General features: G+C 43.8%; 1 protein-coding gene across 1 annotated transcript; it reads left to right on the top strand.

Annotated features, from left to right (window-relative positions):
• Positions 1–1,930: 1,930 nt before the first annotated feature.
• sik1 (salt-inducible kinase 1) lies at positions 1,931–12,375 on the top strand. Its single transcript, XM_085373907.1, has 14 exons — positions 1,931–2,265; positions 2,781–2,976; positions 3,091–3,207; positions 6,045–6,108; positions 6,304–6,465; positions 6,968–7,092; positions 7,190–7,313; positions 7,402–7,622; positions 7,989–8,138; positions 8,230–8,340; positions 8,455–8,680; positions 8,759–9,013; positions 9,144–9,333; positions 9,448–12,375. Exons 2-14 carry the CDS (start codon positions 2,824–2,826, stop codon positions 9,962–9,964), a joined length of 2,415 nt encoding a protein of 804 aa, XP_085230033.1. The 5' UTR covers positions 1,931–2,265; positions 2,781–2,823; the 3' UTR covers positions 9,965–12,375.
• The last annotated feature ends 1,157 nt before the right edge of the window (positions 12,376–13,532 follow it).

Raw genomic sequence — 13,532 nt, 5'->3', positions numbered from 1 at the left:
CAGTTGTGTCAGGTGCAGCTTTCTTTCTGTTTTAACACCCTTTTTTTTTAGCCAGTCTGAACAGCAAACTAAAGTTAACTTGATCTGAATTGATCTAAATTAGACCTTTTGATTCAAATGCCAATCTCATCACTCTTATAAGGTCAAACCTTTCCTGACGTTGTGACTTGTGTGAGCCCAGAATCTCGACAAATAAAAAGGTGAATTTAATATACTGTCATGTGGCCACCGTTGTACGCGTATTAAATCCAAAAATTTCATGTGAAACATCAGGATGCGCTCAGACAAGGGAGCTCTGGCACCAGCACGACACAGTTTATATAACTGTGCCTGCCTGCTTTGCACACACTCAGGAAATACAACAACTGCAACATGCAAGTGAGGCGCACATTCAAATAACATCAAGTAGACATTTGGTTATGAAACTGGCGTGATGAGAAGCAGAGTGGGCTGTGTGGTTTTGTTGCAAGTGTGCATCAAAATATTGTGTGACCTTTCAGTTGGGACATTTTGCATGTGATTTGCATTCCTTTAACATTTCAGATTGCGTGAGCGAAGAGTCTACATCTCTACTGAATGCGATATTTGGTATTTTACACCGGCTTTTATTCTGAGCATACTATGCGGCGTTACATGTCCATTAATATAACATAGACTCTGCAGGTTTCTCCTTCTGTTTAAGTTCTGCCACTCTTTTTCTAACTTTGTCTTTGGCCATCATCTTGTATATGTTCTTGGTTTGACTGCTTGGTAATCAGGAGTACTTTGCATAGCAACAGCAGAAACACACTCAACCACAACATCTTTAACTTGCATTGGATGTAACCTGGATTTATACTAATGACCTCAGCTGTTTTCTTTTCCCCCCATGTTGACTGGCAAAAGTGCACGTCTGCAGGAAAATCCCTCAGTAAGCTTTAAGCTGCAACTCAAAGGGAAAAGGAAAGGAAGACACACACAGCTGCTCTGATTGCTGAAACTCGGCAGCACACATCCACTGGTCTGTGTCCATCATTTCCAGGGAAAGGCGATGTTTCACAAACAATCCAGAAGCAGAATAAATTGGGGGGGGGGGCTTAGCTTACACCAAGATCCAGCGTGGCGTTCCTATCGGCCACCCACAAGTTCATAAAGAAAGAAAAAGCAAACAAAAAAAGCTTTACTTGTAGCTCACATAATTTGATTCATAGCAAATGAATAATTTCAAACTTTCAGAACCCATTACCATTTTTACTAATGGTTTACCAGCATTTTATGTGGATCATGCCACATGTAATGATCCATCACCTCAAACTATTTCTAAATTGTATTTAAATTCGATTAAATTTCCTTAACCTGCTAAGTCAAATGGTCAAAGTGTTGAGCAAAGGTTTTTATTATAACTGACTTTGCTTATTAAATGTACTTTACTATGTTATGGTTTGCACACACACACACACACACACACACACACACACACACACACACACACACACACACACACACATATATATGTGTGTGTGTATAAATTCAGCCTAATCGGCTTACAGTAATTACTGTAAATTAAAATAACGCATTCAAAGTCTGACTGCATTATTTGAATTTACAATAATTACTGTAATGGCGCACTTATTGGCTCTGTGTTTGTATTTTCCGAGCCCAGCAGAGTCTAAAGTGCTCCGTGAGCAGCAGAGACCGCGCGGCTGACGAACACCAGTTGCTTTCTGTTTCTGTTCCTGTCGGAGCCGCGCGCGCAGCCGCTCTGTGGAGAGAGCCCGCGAGCTACGAGCCCGGCAGAAGGAAACATCACGTGGTGACACATCTTTACGACTGACGTCACCGTCCCCATCTCCAAGCAACCCCTCCATCAGCACTCGCGTCACCGTGCGCCCGAGCCGCGCGGTTGCTCAGCAACCCTTTCCTTGCGCTCGGGTCCGGCCTTGCCTTGCACCCAGCTCGAAGCTCTGACGCGGGTGTGACGTTAATAAGGTGGGTATCAATTTGTTATGGTGGCGAGGAGAGGAGAGAGGAGGAGTTCCCCCTGTGAGTGCCGAAGCCCTCAGCTCTGCATTCCGGCGGAGCTTACAGGCACACACACCGGCCGCAGCCTGGTCCCGGCCTCAAGACTTGTTGTAGAAAGTCAAAGGAAAAAGTTACCCCGCGCGTGTTGCCCGCAGTTTTTCCTTTTTGTCTCGTTGTTTATCCGGAGCTCTGTTTGTGGAATGGTTGACGTTTCGTCCGAGAGCTGCCTGAAGTGTGAGAGAAGGTGGTTATTATCGTTGTAAGGTAAGAATTACTCTCGATAACTCACATTTTACTGGCTCATTGTCACTTAATAGAAAAACTGGTAATTTTACAACTCAGCCAAAGTCTCTTTCTCTCTGCCTCTCTCTCTCTCTCTTTTTTTTTAGTTTTCTACATGTATATATATATATACTATTTTTTTTACGTATTATTCAGCCTCTTTTTCTTAATGGTCGTGAAAGTGTCGCTTTTTCTTATAGGTTAGTGAAACCTATTTGTGTAGATCTCTTTGTACCCAATGAATGAATATCAGCGGGCTTGTTTATATATATTACACGTATTTGTACACCTGTAACGAGATTGTAGTCGTATTTCCAGCTTAACTCGTTTATTACACCAACAATGTTTCGATAAAGTGATCATATAATAATTTTAATTCGTCTGTGTTTTCACACAGTCAGGACCAAATGCTCGTTACACGCGGAACAAAAGCTTCTAGCAAGTGAATTTTTACACAAATACAATAAAATGAGTAATGTGCACCGCTGTCTCTGCAGGTTCGTTTATCACAGTGCTGTAACCCCAGTCTGTTGGTACGCCATGGTAATCATGACAGAAACCAACCGGGGAGCTCAGTCGAGCCCTGCCCAGGGGAGGCCGCTGCAGGTCGGCTTCTATGAAATCATCCGGACCCTGGGGAAAGGGAACTTTGCAGTGGTGAAACTGGCCAGGCACAAAGTCACTAAAACACAGGTCAGCTGCTTTAATATCATTGTTAATATTATTAATTTCTACTTGCAGCTTTTTTTCTGGCCTTTCTTTTGAAATTTGCAATTTTTAACCACGACCCCCCCCCCCATTTTTAAGGTGGCAATCAAGATTATCGATAAAACCAGGTTGAATCCTTCCAACCTCGAAAAGATCTACAGAGAAGTGCAGATAATGAAGCTGTTGAACCACCCTCATATCATCAAGCTCTACCAGGTGTGTATTGTGGCTAACCTCTCTCTGCTCTCTGAAATGTCGTTGTGTGCAGTGCAGAATGCTGCGTGTGTAATTCAACCTGTGTTACGCCCTCACGGTAGCCGGACTGTATGCTGGTCTGCAGGGAGCTGGTCTAAATGCATGCATGAGCATTTGAGTAAAATGCTCTGGTGTGGAAGGAAGCCTTTGCAAATTGAGGAAAAAAATATTTTCCCTTAAACAGCACTGGTGCGCTGCAGAGCACTGCCTTTAAGGACCATTTGTTGCCTGGTTTTAACCAGCTTGCCGATTCTCAGAGTATACTGAGTCATAAGTACTGCAGAACAGCATTAGTGCAATCCCCTTTGACCTCCCTGTATGCGTATGTGTGCTTGTTAGAGAGAGAACAGTCATCGGTACCAGCCGCTGCTAAGAGCATTGCATTTCTAAGATTTCTTCAGTTGTTTGAAGGAAGAGGTGATGGCAGAGATATGGGAAACAGAGCAGGCAGGCGACTAATTACCAAAACATCCACAGGTCTGGACTTTAAGCCTAATTAGCACCTGTTTAAACCACTGCAATGTGTGTGCATGTCACGTGAAGGCTACCCCACAGCAAAGCGCTGCTTTACTGCTAATCAAATTGAAGACTTAGTCGAAAGAATCCGCTTTTCCCCCCTCAGCTGACCTCGCAAGCACCGCGGCACGCGTCTGGCAACAAACACACACCCATGCAAACAGACACACAATGCCCTTTCTCTTTTTTTTTTCATTCTGGATTTTTTTCTGCCTTTTGCTTTGTTCTCTGTTGTTTGCTACTTTTCAGGATTCGTTTGTATCTGGTTTTAAATGGCTGAGCAGCTCTTACCATGAAATCATGTCTAGACTGCAGAAACAAGGGGATAATATTATTCCTAGGAATTTCTATAAGAGAAAAAACGTAATAAAGAAATCGAACATCATAGATGTCCACTATTTTTTTAATTTTTTTATTTAGAAACCTCCTTCTATTCATCTCACAAGACCACACAGACATTTTTAATGCTTCACACTGATGGTACAAACAATTCAAAGAGGATATCAAAATTTTTCATATGTTAAAAAGAAAAAGAAACATCCAACCACTCAACAAATTAACCATAATGCAGACAGAAAAATGCATCACTTAAGATGTGTAAGCACAAATAAAATAGAAATTGAAATCCCCAGTACATGATCGTCTCTTCTGACACACACCAATATGCAAAATAGTTTAAAGGCATTCATGCTTTATACATTATTCAGATGCGTCAAGTGAGTGTAAAGACAGATTAACCATGAACGAAGCCTAACACTTCAGTTAGATTATGTGGAAAAAACATGAGATGGAATTCATTAATTTAAAAGATAGAATGATAATAAAAAAAACCAATTTTATTTAAAAGACCATTTTTGATCTGACAGTCTTTGTTTTGTGATAGAGCGAGATGATAATCTGTAGGTTTGTGGTGTTGTATCACTGCTGTGCTGTCTGTCCTCTGTCCCTTGTTAATTTCTTCCTGGCCTTGGGTTGTTCAAGGTGATGTTAGTCAGATGGTTGTTAGCAACCCTCGTCACCTCCTCTTTCTCCTTCCTGCACAAAGGGAGGGTACTGACATAAGACCATCTTGTGATCTGTAGATTACATCCTCTAGTATCCCTGCAGTTTTTTGGGAGACCTCACGATAAATCAGCTGCTGCTTCCACTTTGTTTTTGTCTCACGGGAACCAAAACAATTCCTCTAAACTGAAAGGTCATTGAAGTCTCTCTCCCGCTCATTGTTTGTTTGCATAAACCGCCCGTCTTATCGCTTTAAATTCCACTGGAATCTCATGGATTTTTTTTTTCTTTTTTTAATTTTATGCTCCCATTATGCAGCTTTTAGCAACCTTAAATTGACCTTATGGAAAACGAGGAGTCCAATATGGATGTTAAAGGGTTTATCTTTATTCGGGGGTGACTAGGGGCCCTTGACGCGCCATGGCTGTTCTTCGCAACAGTGACGTCAGCTGCACCTCAAGGTGACAGGGAGCTGCCCTATCTCGCAGATAAAGACTTGTGCCCGCTTGGGGACCTTGGTGTATTGAATCACCGTTGTCTGGTTTTCTAAAGGACCCGGTGGCTGAAAAGAATTAAGCTCCGCCATTCACTGGAATTTGGTGACATTCAATTTAGGAGTTGGCCAGCAGCTTTATCCAGACAGGACTTTGTCATCTGACGATAATTGCTTTGTTGTGCAACCTTTTTAGCTCAACTGCTCTGTCCCTGAGGGCTCTCATGGGAAACGGAGGCCTTGTGTGAGCTCCAGGAAAGAACCGGGAATTACGTCTTTCCGTCCCACAAAGTGCATTGAGCTCTGAGTGATTGCACTTTGAGTGTTTCTGATACACCATGTGAACAGCCCATGTGAATGTGCCCCGCTCTGTTTTCATAGATATAAAGAGATAGGGGGAAGCTTGAAATTCAACACTAGCATCCACTGCCAGCTGGTATCAGCCTCAAGAAAAACATTCCCAAGCATTGGATCAGCTGGTTTGAGTCTGAATGTTACGCATTCCTTTTTGGGTCTGTATTGACGTGTGTAAACGGGTTTTAAGACATGAGGAAAATGTGCACGGGAAGTCACTGACGGTTTACTTATGCAACAGGGCATATAATGGAAAACAGGGTGTTGGTGTTTTTTTAATTTTATGTGTATGGAGACATTTGCAAATGAGGAATGTGGTGGTTATAAATGCTGGAATGTGCTACAATGAAACACTGGGAACAACTTGAACTTTGAAATATGGTTATCCATGACACAGTTACACTCATTGTTTTTTTCTCTTTTTCTCTCTTAGGTCATGGAGACCAAAGACATGCTGTATATTGTGACAGAGTATGCAAAGAATGGAGAGATGTTTGGTGAGTGAAGCCTTAAGCCTTTTCATTTGCATTCACAAAGGTACATAGCACACCCAGAAACACAGAGGTTAATTTTAACCCTCCATGACAATTAAAAGGCCACTGGCAAAATAAAAGCATGGAAAAAGGAAGTAACCTCATAATAGACCCTCCTAAGAGTCTGATCCTGATAGTCTGGATCCTCTCTCCCTGCAGACCACCTAACCTCAAATGGCCGCTTGAGTGAAGATGAAGCACGAAAGAAGTTCTGGCAGATCCTTGCCGCGGTGGACTACTGCCATCGGCACCACATCGTTCACCGTGACCTAAAAACTGAGAACCTGTTGCTGGATGCCAACATGAATATCAAACTGGCCGGTAGGTCGATCATATTCTTAGTGTTGGCTGGTGATAAGATGCAGTGTTAATGGTTTTTAATGCAACAACGTCCTTCTGTACCTACTTGCTGTTTCTGTATTCTGTTCAGTTTACGCCTGAAGAACGTATTTGGTGCTCTGGGATTCTAATTAAATCATTGTTGTGCCATCTATGTGCTAATTAAATGTTAATTATTCACCCATTTTACTAAGACAAGCATCAACCAGAGGAAATGAGCTCAGCACACAATCACACGCTTTTACATGAAGAAACTGTAGAGCCAAATTATCAGAAACAGGAAAACAGTCAGTCTTTTGTATGAGAAGATATGTTAACCCGAGCTTACTTTGAAGTGTTGATGAATATCTCATGATGATAAATTACGTAACACACCATGAACAGTACTAAATCTGCGCTATAGGGCCTGCAGCGCTTCAAGCTGGAATGGAAAGCAAACAAGTTTGATTAAAAAAAGTTGTTCTACACTTGTGTCTGTGTGCAGACTTTGGATTTGGAAACTTCTACAATGCAGGGGAGCCTCTGTCTACATGGTGTGGCAGCCCGCCTTATGCTGCCCCTGAAGTGTTTGAAGGGAAGGAGTATGAGGGGCCTCAGCTGGATATTTGGGTAAGCTCCGGGAATGTAATACGGCATTACTGACAGAGGAAGCGATGACATTTACATAATCGTGATTACATTCTCCTTTTTGCTCTTTGCTTCGCAGAGTCTCGGTGTCGTGCTTTATGTCCTCGTCTGCGGCTCTCTTCCATTCGACGGAGCCAGCCTTCCCGCGCTCCGGCAGAGAGTCACCGAGGGACGATTCAGAATCCCTTTCTTTATGTCACAAGGTATAAATTATCCCAACAACAGTTACCGCAAATTACTAAAACGGTGTAAACTACATACAGAGACTCATTCACTGTTTGCGTACTTTAGACTGTGAGAATCTGATCCGTAAAATGCTGGTGGTGGATCCAGCCAAAAGGATCAGCATTGCTCAGATCAAGCAACACCGCTGGATGATGGCGGATCCGTCAGCTGCCCACCAGATCCTCAGCCATCCCCTCACGGAGTACAATTCCAACCTGGGCGACTACAGCGAACCCGTGCTGGGCATCATGAACACACTGGGCATCGACCGTCAGAGGACTATCGAGGTGACTGAACAAGAATCAAAATGTGTTTAGTGGTTTTATGAAAGTATTGCAGTCACAGTAAAAATACTCAGTTTACGGATTTACAGGCAGCGGGTAGGCTGCAGCTAAGTTTTCATTCTCTCTTAAGTTGAACCTACATTGTATTCCTTCAAAGACCTTATTCTGTATTTAAATATAGATTTCTCACTCTGTCATCTCCAAATATATAAATGCAGATATATGCAGCTATATTTGTCTTTCCCTTAAAAGTTTTAAAGAGGTGCTAAAGAAAGCTATAAAGAGAGAGCACTGGTTATAAACTGTCATTACAAGCCACAGAAAGTAAACAAAATGGCAAAATGACTAATCTTCTGACCTTATCTTCAGTCTCTGCAGAGCAGCAGCTACAACCACTTCTCTGCCATCTACTACCTGCTGCTGGAGCGAGTGCGGGAGCATCGTGCACAGCAGCTGAGCCGCCAGTGTGGAACATGGAGCCAGAGACCAAGGAGCACCTCCGACTCCACAAGCCCAGAGGTCAGCACTATAGCTGCATGTAGCTGACTATCAATCTCCATTCTTATTTGCATGAAGTTTAATAATCTCTGTGCTTTCTGCTTCCTTCTAGGTGATCATGGAGTCCACTGAGAGTTTTAGAACAACAGCGTTTTCACTTCCAACCAAAAACACCCCCCCTGTGTACTCAGAGGTAGAGTGTGACCAAGCTGGATTGTTTCAGGTAAATTTCTTAAATAGCACGCTCTCTTGCATCTATATTAATAGACCAAATGCAAAAGCTGCACCCTGCCCTGCTAGCAGTCAGTGGCTAACAGTCAACCTCCTTCCTTTTCAGCGTGTAGTGTTTCCAGTGGAGGCCAGTCTGAACAGATTGCTCTGGAACCGCTCCATTTCACCCAACAGCCTGCTGGAGACAAGCATCAGCGAAGAGGTGCGACCCAGAGACCTGGAGGAGGAGGAGGCGACGCAAACTCTTGGGCCCCTGCTCCCTCCAACCACCACCTCTCGCAGACACACTCTGGCTGAGGTCTCCGCCCGTTTCCACCAGTGCAACCCTCCATGTTAGTATAATATACATGCGCACGCATGTTCTTCATTCTTATAGCGATGCAGAGTCTTGACCTCTCCTGTTTCTTTAGGTATCGTGGTCAGCCCCTCAGACGGTGCCTCCTCTGACAGCTGCCTGAAGTCTTCTTCCAGTCCTGCCCCCACTTTGCAAGCTGCTGTAGGTGGGGTGGCAACACTTCGGGCCTCGGGGGCTGAGGGAGGAGCTCTGCTGTCTGCTGGAGCTCCCCTGGCTCTCTCTTCCCACCTCCTGCCCCAGGCCCAGGGCAGCCTGCCCCCTGCCAGCTTCCAGGAGGGTCGCAGAGCCTCTGACACCTCCCTCACACAAGGTACACACGCATGATCGTGAAATCATTTCCTGTAAGCCACCTGCCTAAGCTGGTATTCAGGTTTTCTCACACGTACCATGTAGTAGGATCAACGCTGCATTGCATAACAGTTTCCCATGCCTTCACGCAGGCCTCAAAGCTTTCCGCCAGCAGCTGAGGAAAAACACGCGCACTAAAGGACTTCTGGGATTGAATAAGATCAAGGGTCTGACGAGGCAGGCTGCCCCATCACCCTCCTGTAACCGCGGTAGCCGGGGGTCACTGGGTCCAGCTCTCTCTGAGCACCGCAGCATGCTGGAGGAGGTGCTGCACCAGCAAAGGTGAGTCACATTATTGCAGGAGCACAAAGCATTATGGGATTGTTAATTTCATAAACTACAAACAATTGAACCCCAAGTCGAGCTGTTGATAACAAATCTCATCTCATTTCCCAGAATGCTGCAGATTAAGCACCAACCACAGCCTCAGGTCCAAGCCCCTCAGACAGGACCTCAACAGAAGCCCCTGCTCTTCTTGGCACACCAACAGTCACCATCTCCTCCGCCTACTACCGTGTTTGCTTCCTCCTCCATGTTTGACAACCCTGCTCAACCCGTCCTGCCTGCTCAGCAGGCTTCAGTGGGTCTGCAGCAGGGTCCCTGGCAACAGACCCTCGAGACCTCCGCCACAGGCTGCTCATCCTCACCCTGCTACTCCTCTTCTCTGTCCCCCGTGGCCTCTGCTGCCTACCTTCTCGAGGCACGTCTACACATCAGCCAGCAACCCCACCCTAACCACCACACTGGCCTCCGTCAACAGTCTGCAGCACAAGGCAATTTCCCCATCCTGTCCAAATCAGCCATGTGGAGGATGGGCTCGGTCTCCGGCACAGACCTCGACATGCAGGAGCTGGGTATGTCTGGACAGCAGCAGCAGCAGCAGCAGCTCAGCAGCTGTGTGATGGTGAAGTAAACCATCGGCCAAGCGAGACCGGCGAATGTTCTCTTGGTGGAAGAGCCAAAAAAGACTTGATGCTGAGCGCAGAAGAAAAGAGAGCAGAAGTGAAGAACAACAAAAAAAGCAGACGCAAGTGACGAATTTGTCTTTATGGGGTACACGTGAGAATGTGTCTGCACACGTGTTCGCTGTGTGTATGTGTTTTTTCTAATCGTATAAGCTAAAGACTAAGCAATAAATCAAACTCTGGATGAAGTGTTCGATTCGTAACAGCCAGAGAAGCAATAACAGACTGACAGACTCTCCTCGGCTCCGATGGACTCACTTGAATAGCTGACGTTGCTGAGTCACTCTCATATTTTTATGCTGTCTAGATTTACTTTTTGATCTTTTTTTTAACAGGAAAGTTCGCTCTTCCATTTTTTCCTGTTTGTTTTTTTTTTTTTTTTGCCACTTGTGTAAGCGCTCTCAGTGTTTTTCACTTGCCTGGACAGAAGACCAAAATTCATATTATTTTCAGTCTCCCCACTTTGTTCACCTTCCTGAAGAGACATTTCTCTGTAGCAGTGCAGTGAACACGCAGTATAGTAACCTAAGCTTACTCACACCGAAGGAGACGATTTTTATTTTTACTGAAACTGTGATTTTTTTTTTCCCCGTTTGTTTTTTCTGTGCAAGATTGTTAATTTTAGTGACGCAAAACGCTGCTTTTACCTCAAGCTGCAAAAAGACTACTACACCCTCATCAGCCAAAACTGAGCGAAGACGGTGTTTCGCTGGTTGAGTTAAAGCACAGCAGGTACATCAGTCAGCCTGGTAGCACCCTACATGTGTGGATCCATACCCCTCCCTCTCCTTTGTCTGATAAGCACCTTTCTTTTTAGATGCTATTACTACCTCCTCAGGCAACAATTTGGAAAGGTTAAGAAAAACCTTTAAACGCTAATGAGCAAGTTGAATATCAGAGAAAGAGGGTTTTTCGTACGGAACAAAGACTGTGGGAACAGTGCAATATTTTACATGAAAGAAACCAATGGAAATGAGGCTTAACATAGGATGGTCAAAAACTCCACGTGTACTTGCCTGAGGTTTTGTGTTCGTCTTTCTTTTTTTTGTGTGTGTGTGTTTCATCTTGCCGTGCTAGCTAGCTGACTAGAAGAGGTACTTCTTATGATACTGTAGTGACTTAGAGAAGAGGCTCGAGGCATTTCAAAATGCTGTTTTGTTTTTTTTGTTTTTTTGCTTTTTTTATTCACACAGCATGCTTGTAGATCCGAAAGGAAGAATTTGGGTTTTACCAAAGACTCAACAGCACAAGAAATAGAGGATCTGTCAAAAGACACACTACTGACTTTCCTCTTTGAATGCTGTCTCCAAGATGTAGCGTGGTGGTGTAGCGAACCAATTTCACACGATCTCCTTAGCCTTTTGCTGTGAGACAAAAGAAAAGAAAAGAAAAACTCCCGCTGCCACCAAATCCTAATGCTACGTGTATTGTGGGTATCTCTAGCTGTTACTATGAGGACCATGGTAGTGTTTGTTTTGTACTTTTCTAAAAAAAACAAAAAGAAAGAAAGAAAGAAAGAAAAAAGAAGAAGAAGAAGAAAACAATCAGAACATAGCAATACCATAATGTGCAGGAAGTGGAACTTTCTTCAGTTGCTCAGTAGTAGCTTGAAATAGACACAGATGTCCTGCACTGAATTGCATGTGCAGGCAGTCGAGTTAAGGTGTTTGAAAGCTGTAACAGATGTGTATTAATGTGAGTGTAGTTAGCTGTCTCATGTCTGTGAAACATCTTGTAGGTGAGAGCTGTGTCTTTTCGAGCCCGGCTCTTTTTTTGAAATTATATTGACCCCCCCTCCCCCCCCCTTCGGTTTATTGCACTCACTTCAACACCTGTGCCTTTGCCTGAACAAACTGCAGTCAGATTGCCCCACCCCCAGCCCCTCCTCTCTGATCCCCACATTGAAGAAAAAACGATCGATGGCTCCATTACAGGACATTTCCTCAGACGTCCCCTTTGATATTTTCTTTGACCTTTGAACTTGCTATCTAAACAAGCGAGATTTGCACTTTACTCATATTTCTTATTGCTGATTTTTTTTCTTTCGTTTTTTTCTCATGATGGGAAAAAAAATCACAAATCTTTTGAAACACAAGACTTTCAATGCAAACCTGTAAAATTACCCTTGTGATAAACTTTGGATAAGAAGTATTTCATGTTTTTTTTTTTTTTTTCCTGATTTGTTACTTGACTGTGTGAGCATGAGCACGTCTTTGTGTGTATGGATGCATGCGTGTGGATGTGTGTGTGTGTGTGTGTGTGTGTGTGTGTGTGTGTGTGTGTGTGAGGTTATAAAGAGGAACAGAAGGAGGGAGGAAGGAAGGAGAAGAAATGTTAGTTGAAGAAAGTTGTTTATTTATGTGGCTATTTATTTAAATAAAGTTCACTTCCTAAACATTTTCTTTTGTGGTCTGACTTCTTGTTAAACCGCAGGATGTGTTTTTTAACCCCCTCTATACTGTTTACATTTCTGTAGATGACTAATTTTTTTATTTAGATCTCTTTGATTCAAGATTACAGCTTAAACTTTGAGGTTAAACTCTCAGAGATTCAGAAAACACCTTCAGGCCATCAGGATGGAGAATGAACGTCTCTAGATCTGTCGCATTGCCTTGGAATTAAGCAACATTTAGTGGCTGCACACTCACTTTCTAGCATTTCAATATTCATATACTAAACTAGAAGTGAAAAACAAACGTCTTAATCACAGAATCATTGACACTAAGATGCTTCACCCTCTTCCACTAACTGATGATGATGCATTAGCACCCCATCGTAATGGTGTGATGCACAGCGATGATGTCAACGATGACTGCATCGGGCCCTGATCAACCTCCTGCTGGTCGATTATTCATAAACATAAGACGGGATAGGGCTCTGATGTTTGACAGGAAGGGCTATGTGGGAGTCAAGCGACGAAACTGAAAAAGAGAAGCCAGAGCCTGCTGCCCGCCTCCACCCGTCCAGTCAAACCAGACAGAAAGAAAACAGAAAAAGGGGAAATGCGTGGATTTGCGGCTCGCTTCATGTGCAGATTTACATCATCTGGGGTCACTCACATTTACACGTGTAGCATATGGTTGGACATTTGGCATTTTGACTGTCGGGGAGCTGCTCGTGAGGGCTCAGCCTGAAAGGAACTGGATGTCCAGCTGCTACAAACACATCCGTCATCAGCTGCTGCCTGCTGCACAAGTGACTTTGTCTAATAAAATTTTTGCAACATGTTCACAGCAACTGTGTGACCATCTGCAGCATTTATGACGTGCGACCTCTGACTGCTGCTGTCTGAACTGGAGAACAATATAATTGTACCGGTAGTCATCTTCACTGGAGGTCGTTTTTTTTGTGTTTTTTTTTTATCTCAGGGCTCCGTCGTATCCAAACAAAGACATACTCAGTCTTGACATTAACTCTGATATTGTGCACTTACAGGGTTTCTTTGCACCGTTTATTCACCAGAGTCAAATTCCTCTTACCAGGAAGTGACACGACCGGCTTGAAAAGAATGAAACA

Source organism: Diplotaxodon limnothrissa, linkage group LG16 (assembly GCF_057381915.1).
Source record: "Diplotaxodon limnothrissa isolate DT_005_m linkage group LG16, D_limnothrissa_male_GT1.1, whole genome shotgun sequence".
Taxonomy (NCBI): domain Eukaryota; kingdom Metazoa; phylum Chordata; class Actinopteri; order Cichliformes; family Cichlidae; genus Diplotaxodon; species Diplotaxodon limnothrissa.
Note: the sequence above shows the minus strand (reverse complement) of the source record. Positions and strands in the feature narration are given on the sequence as shown.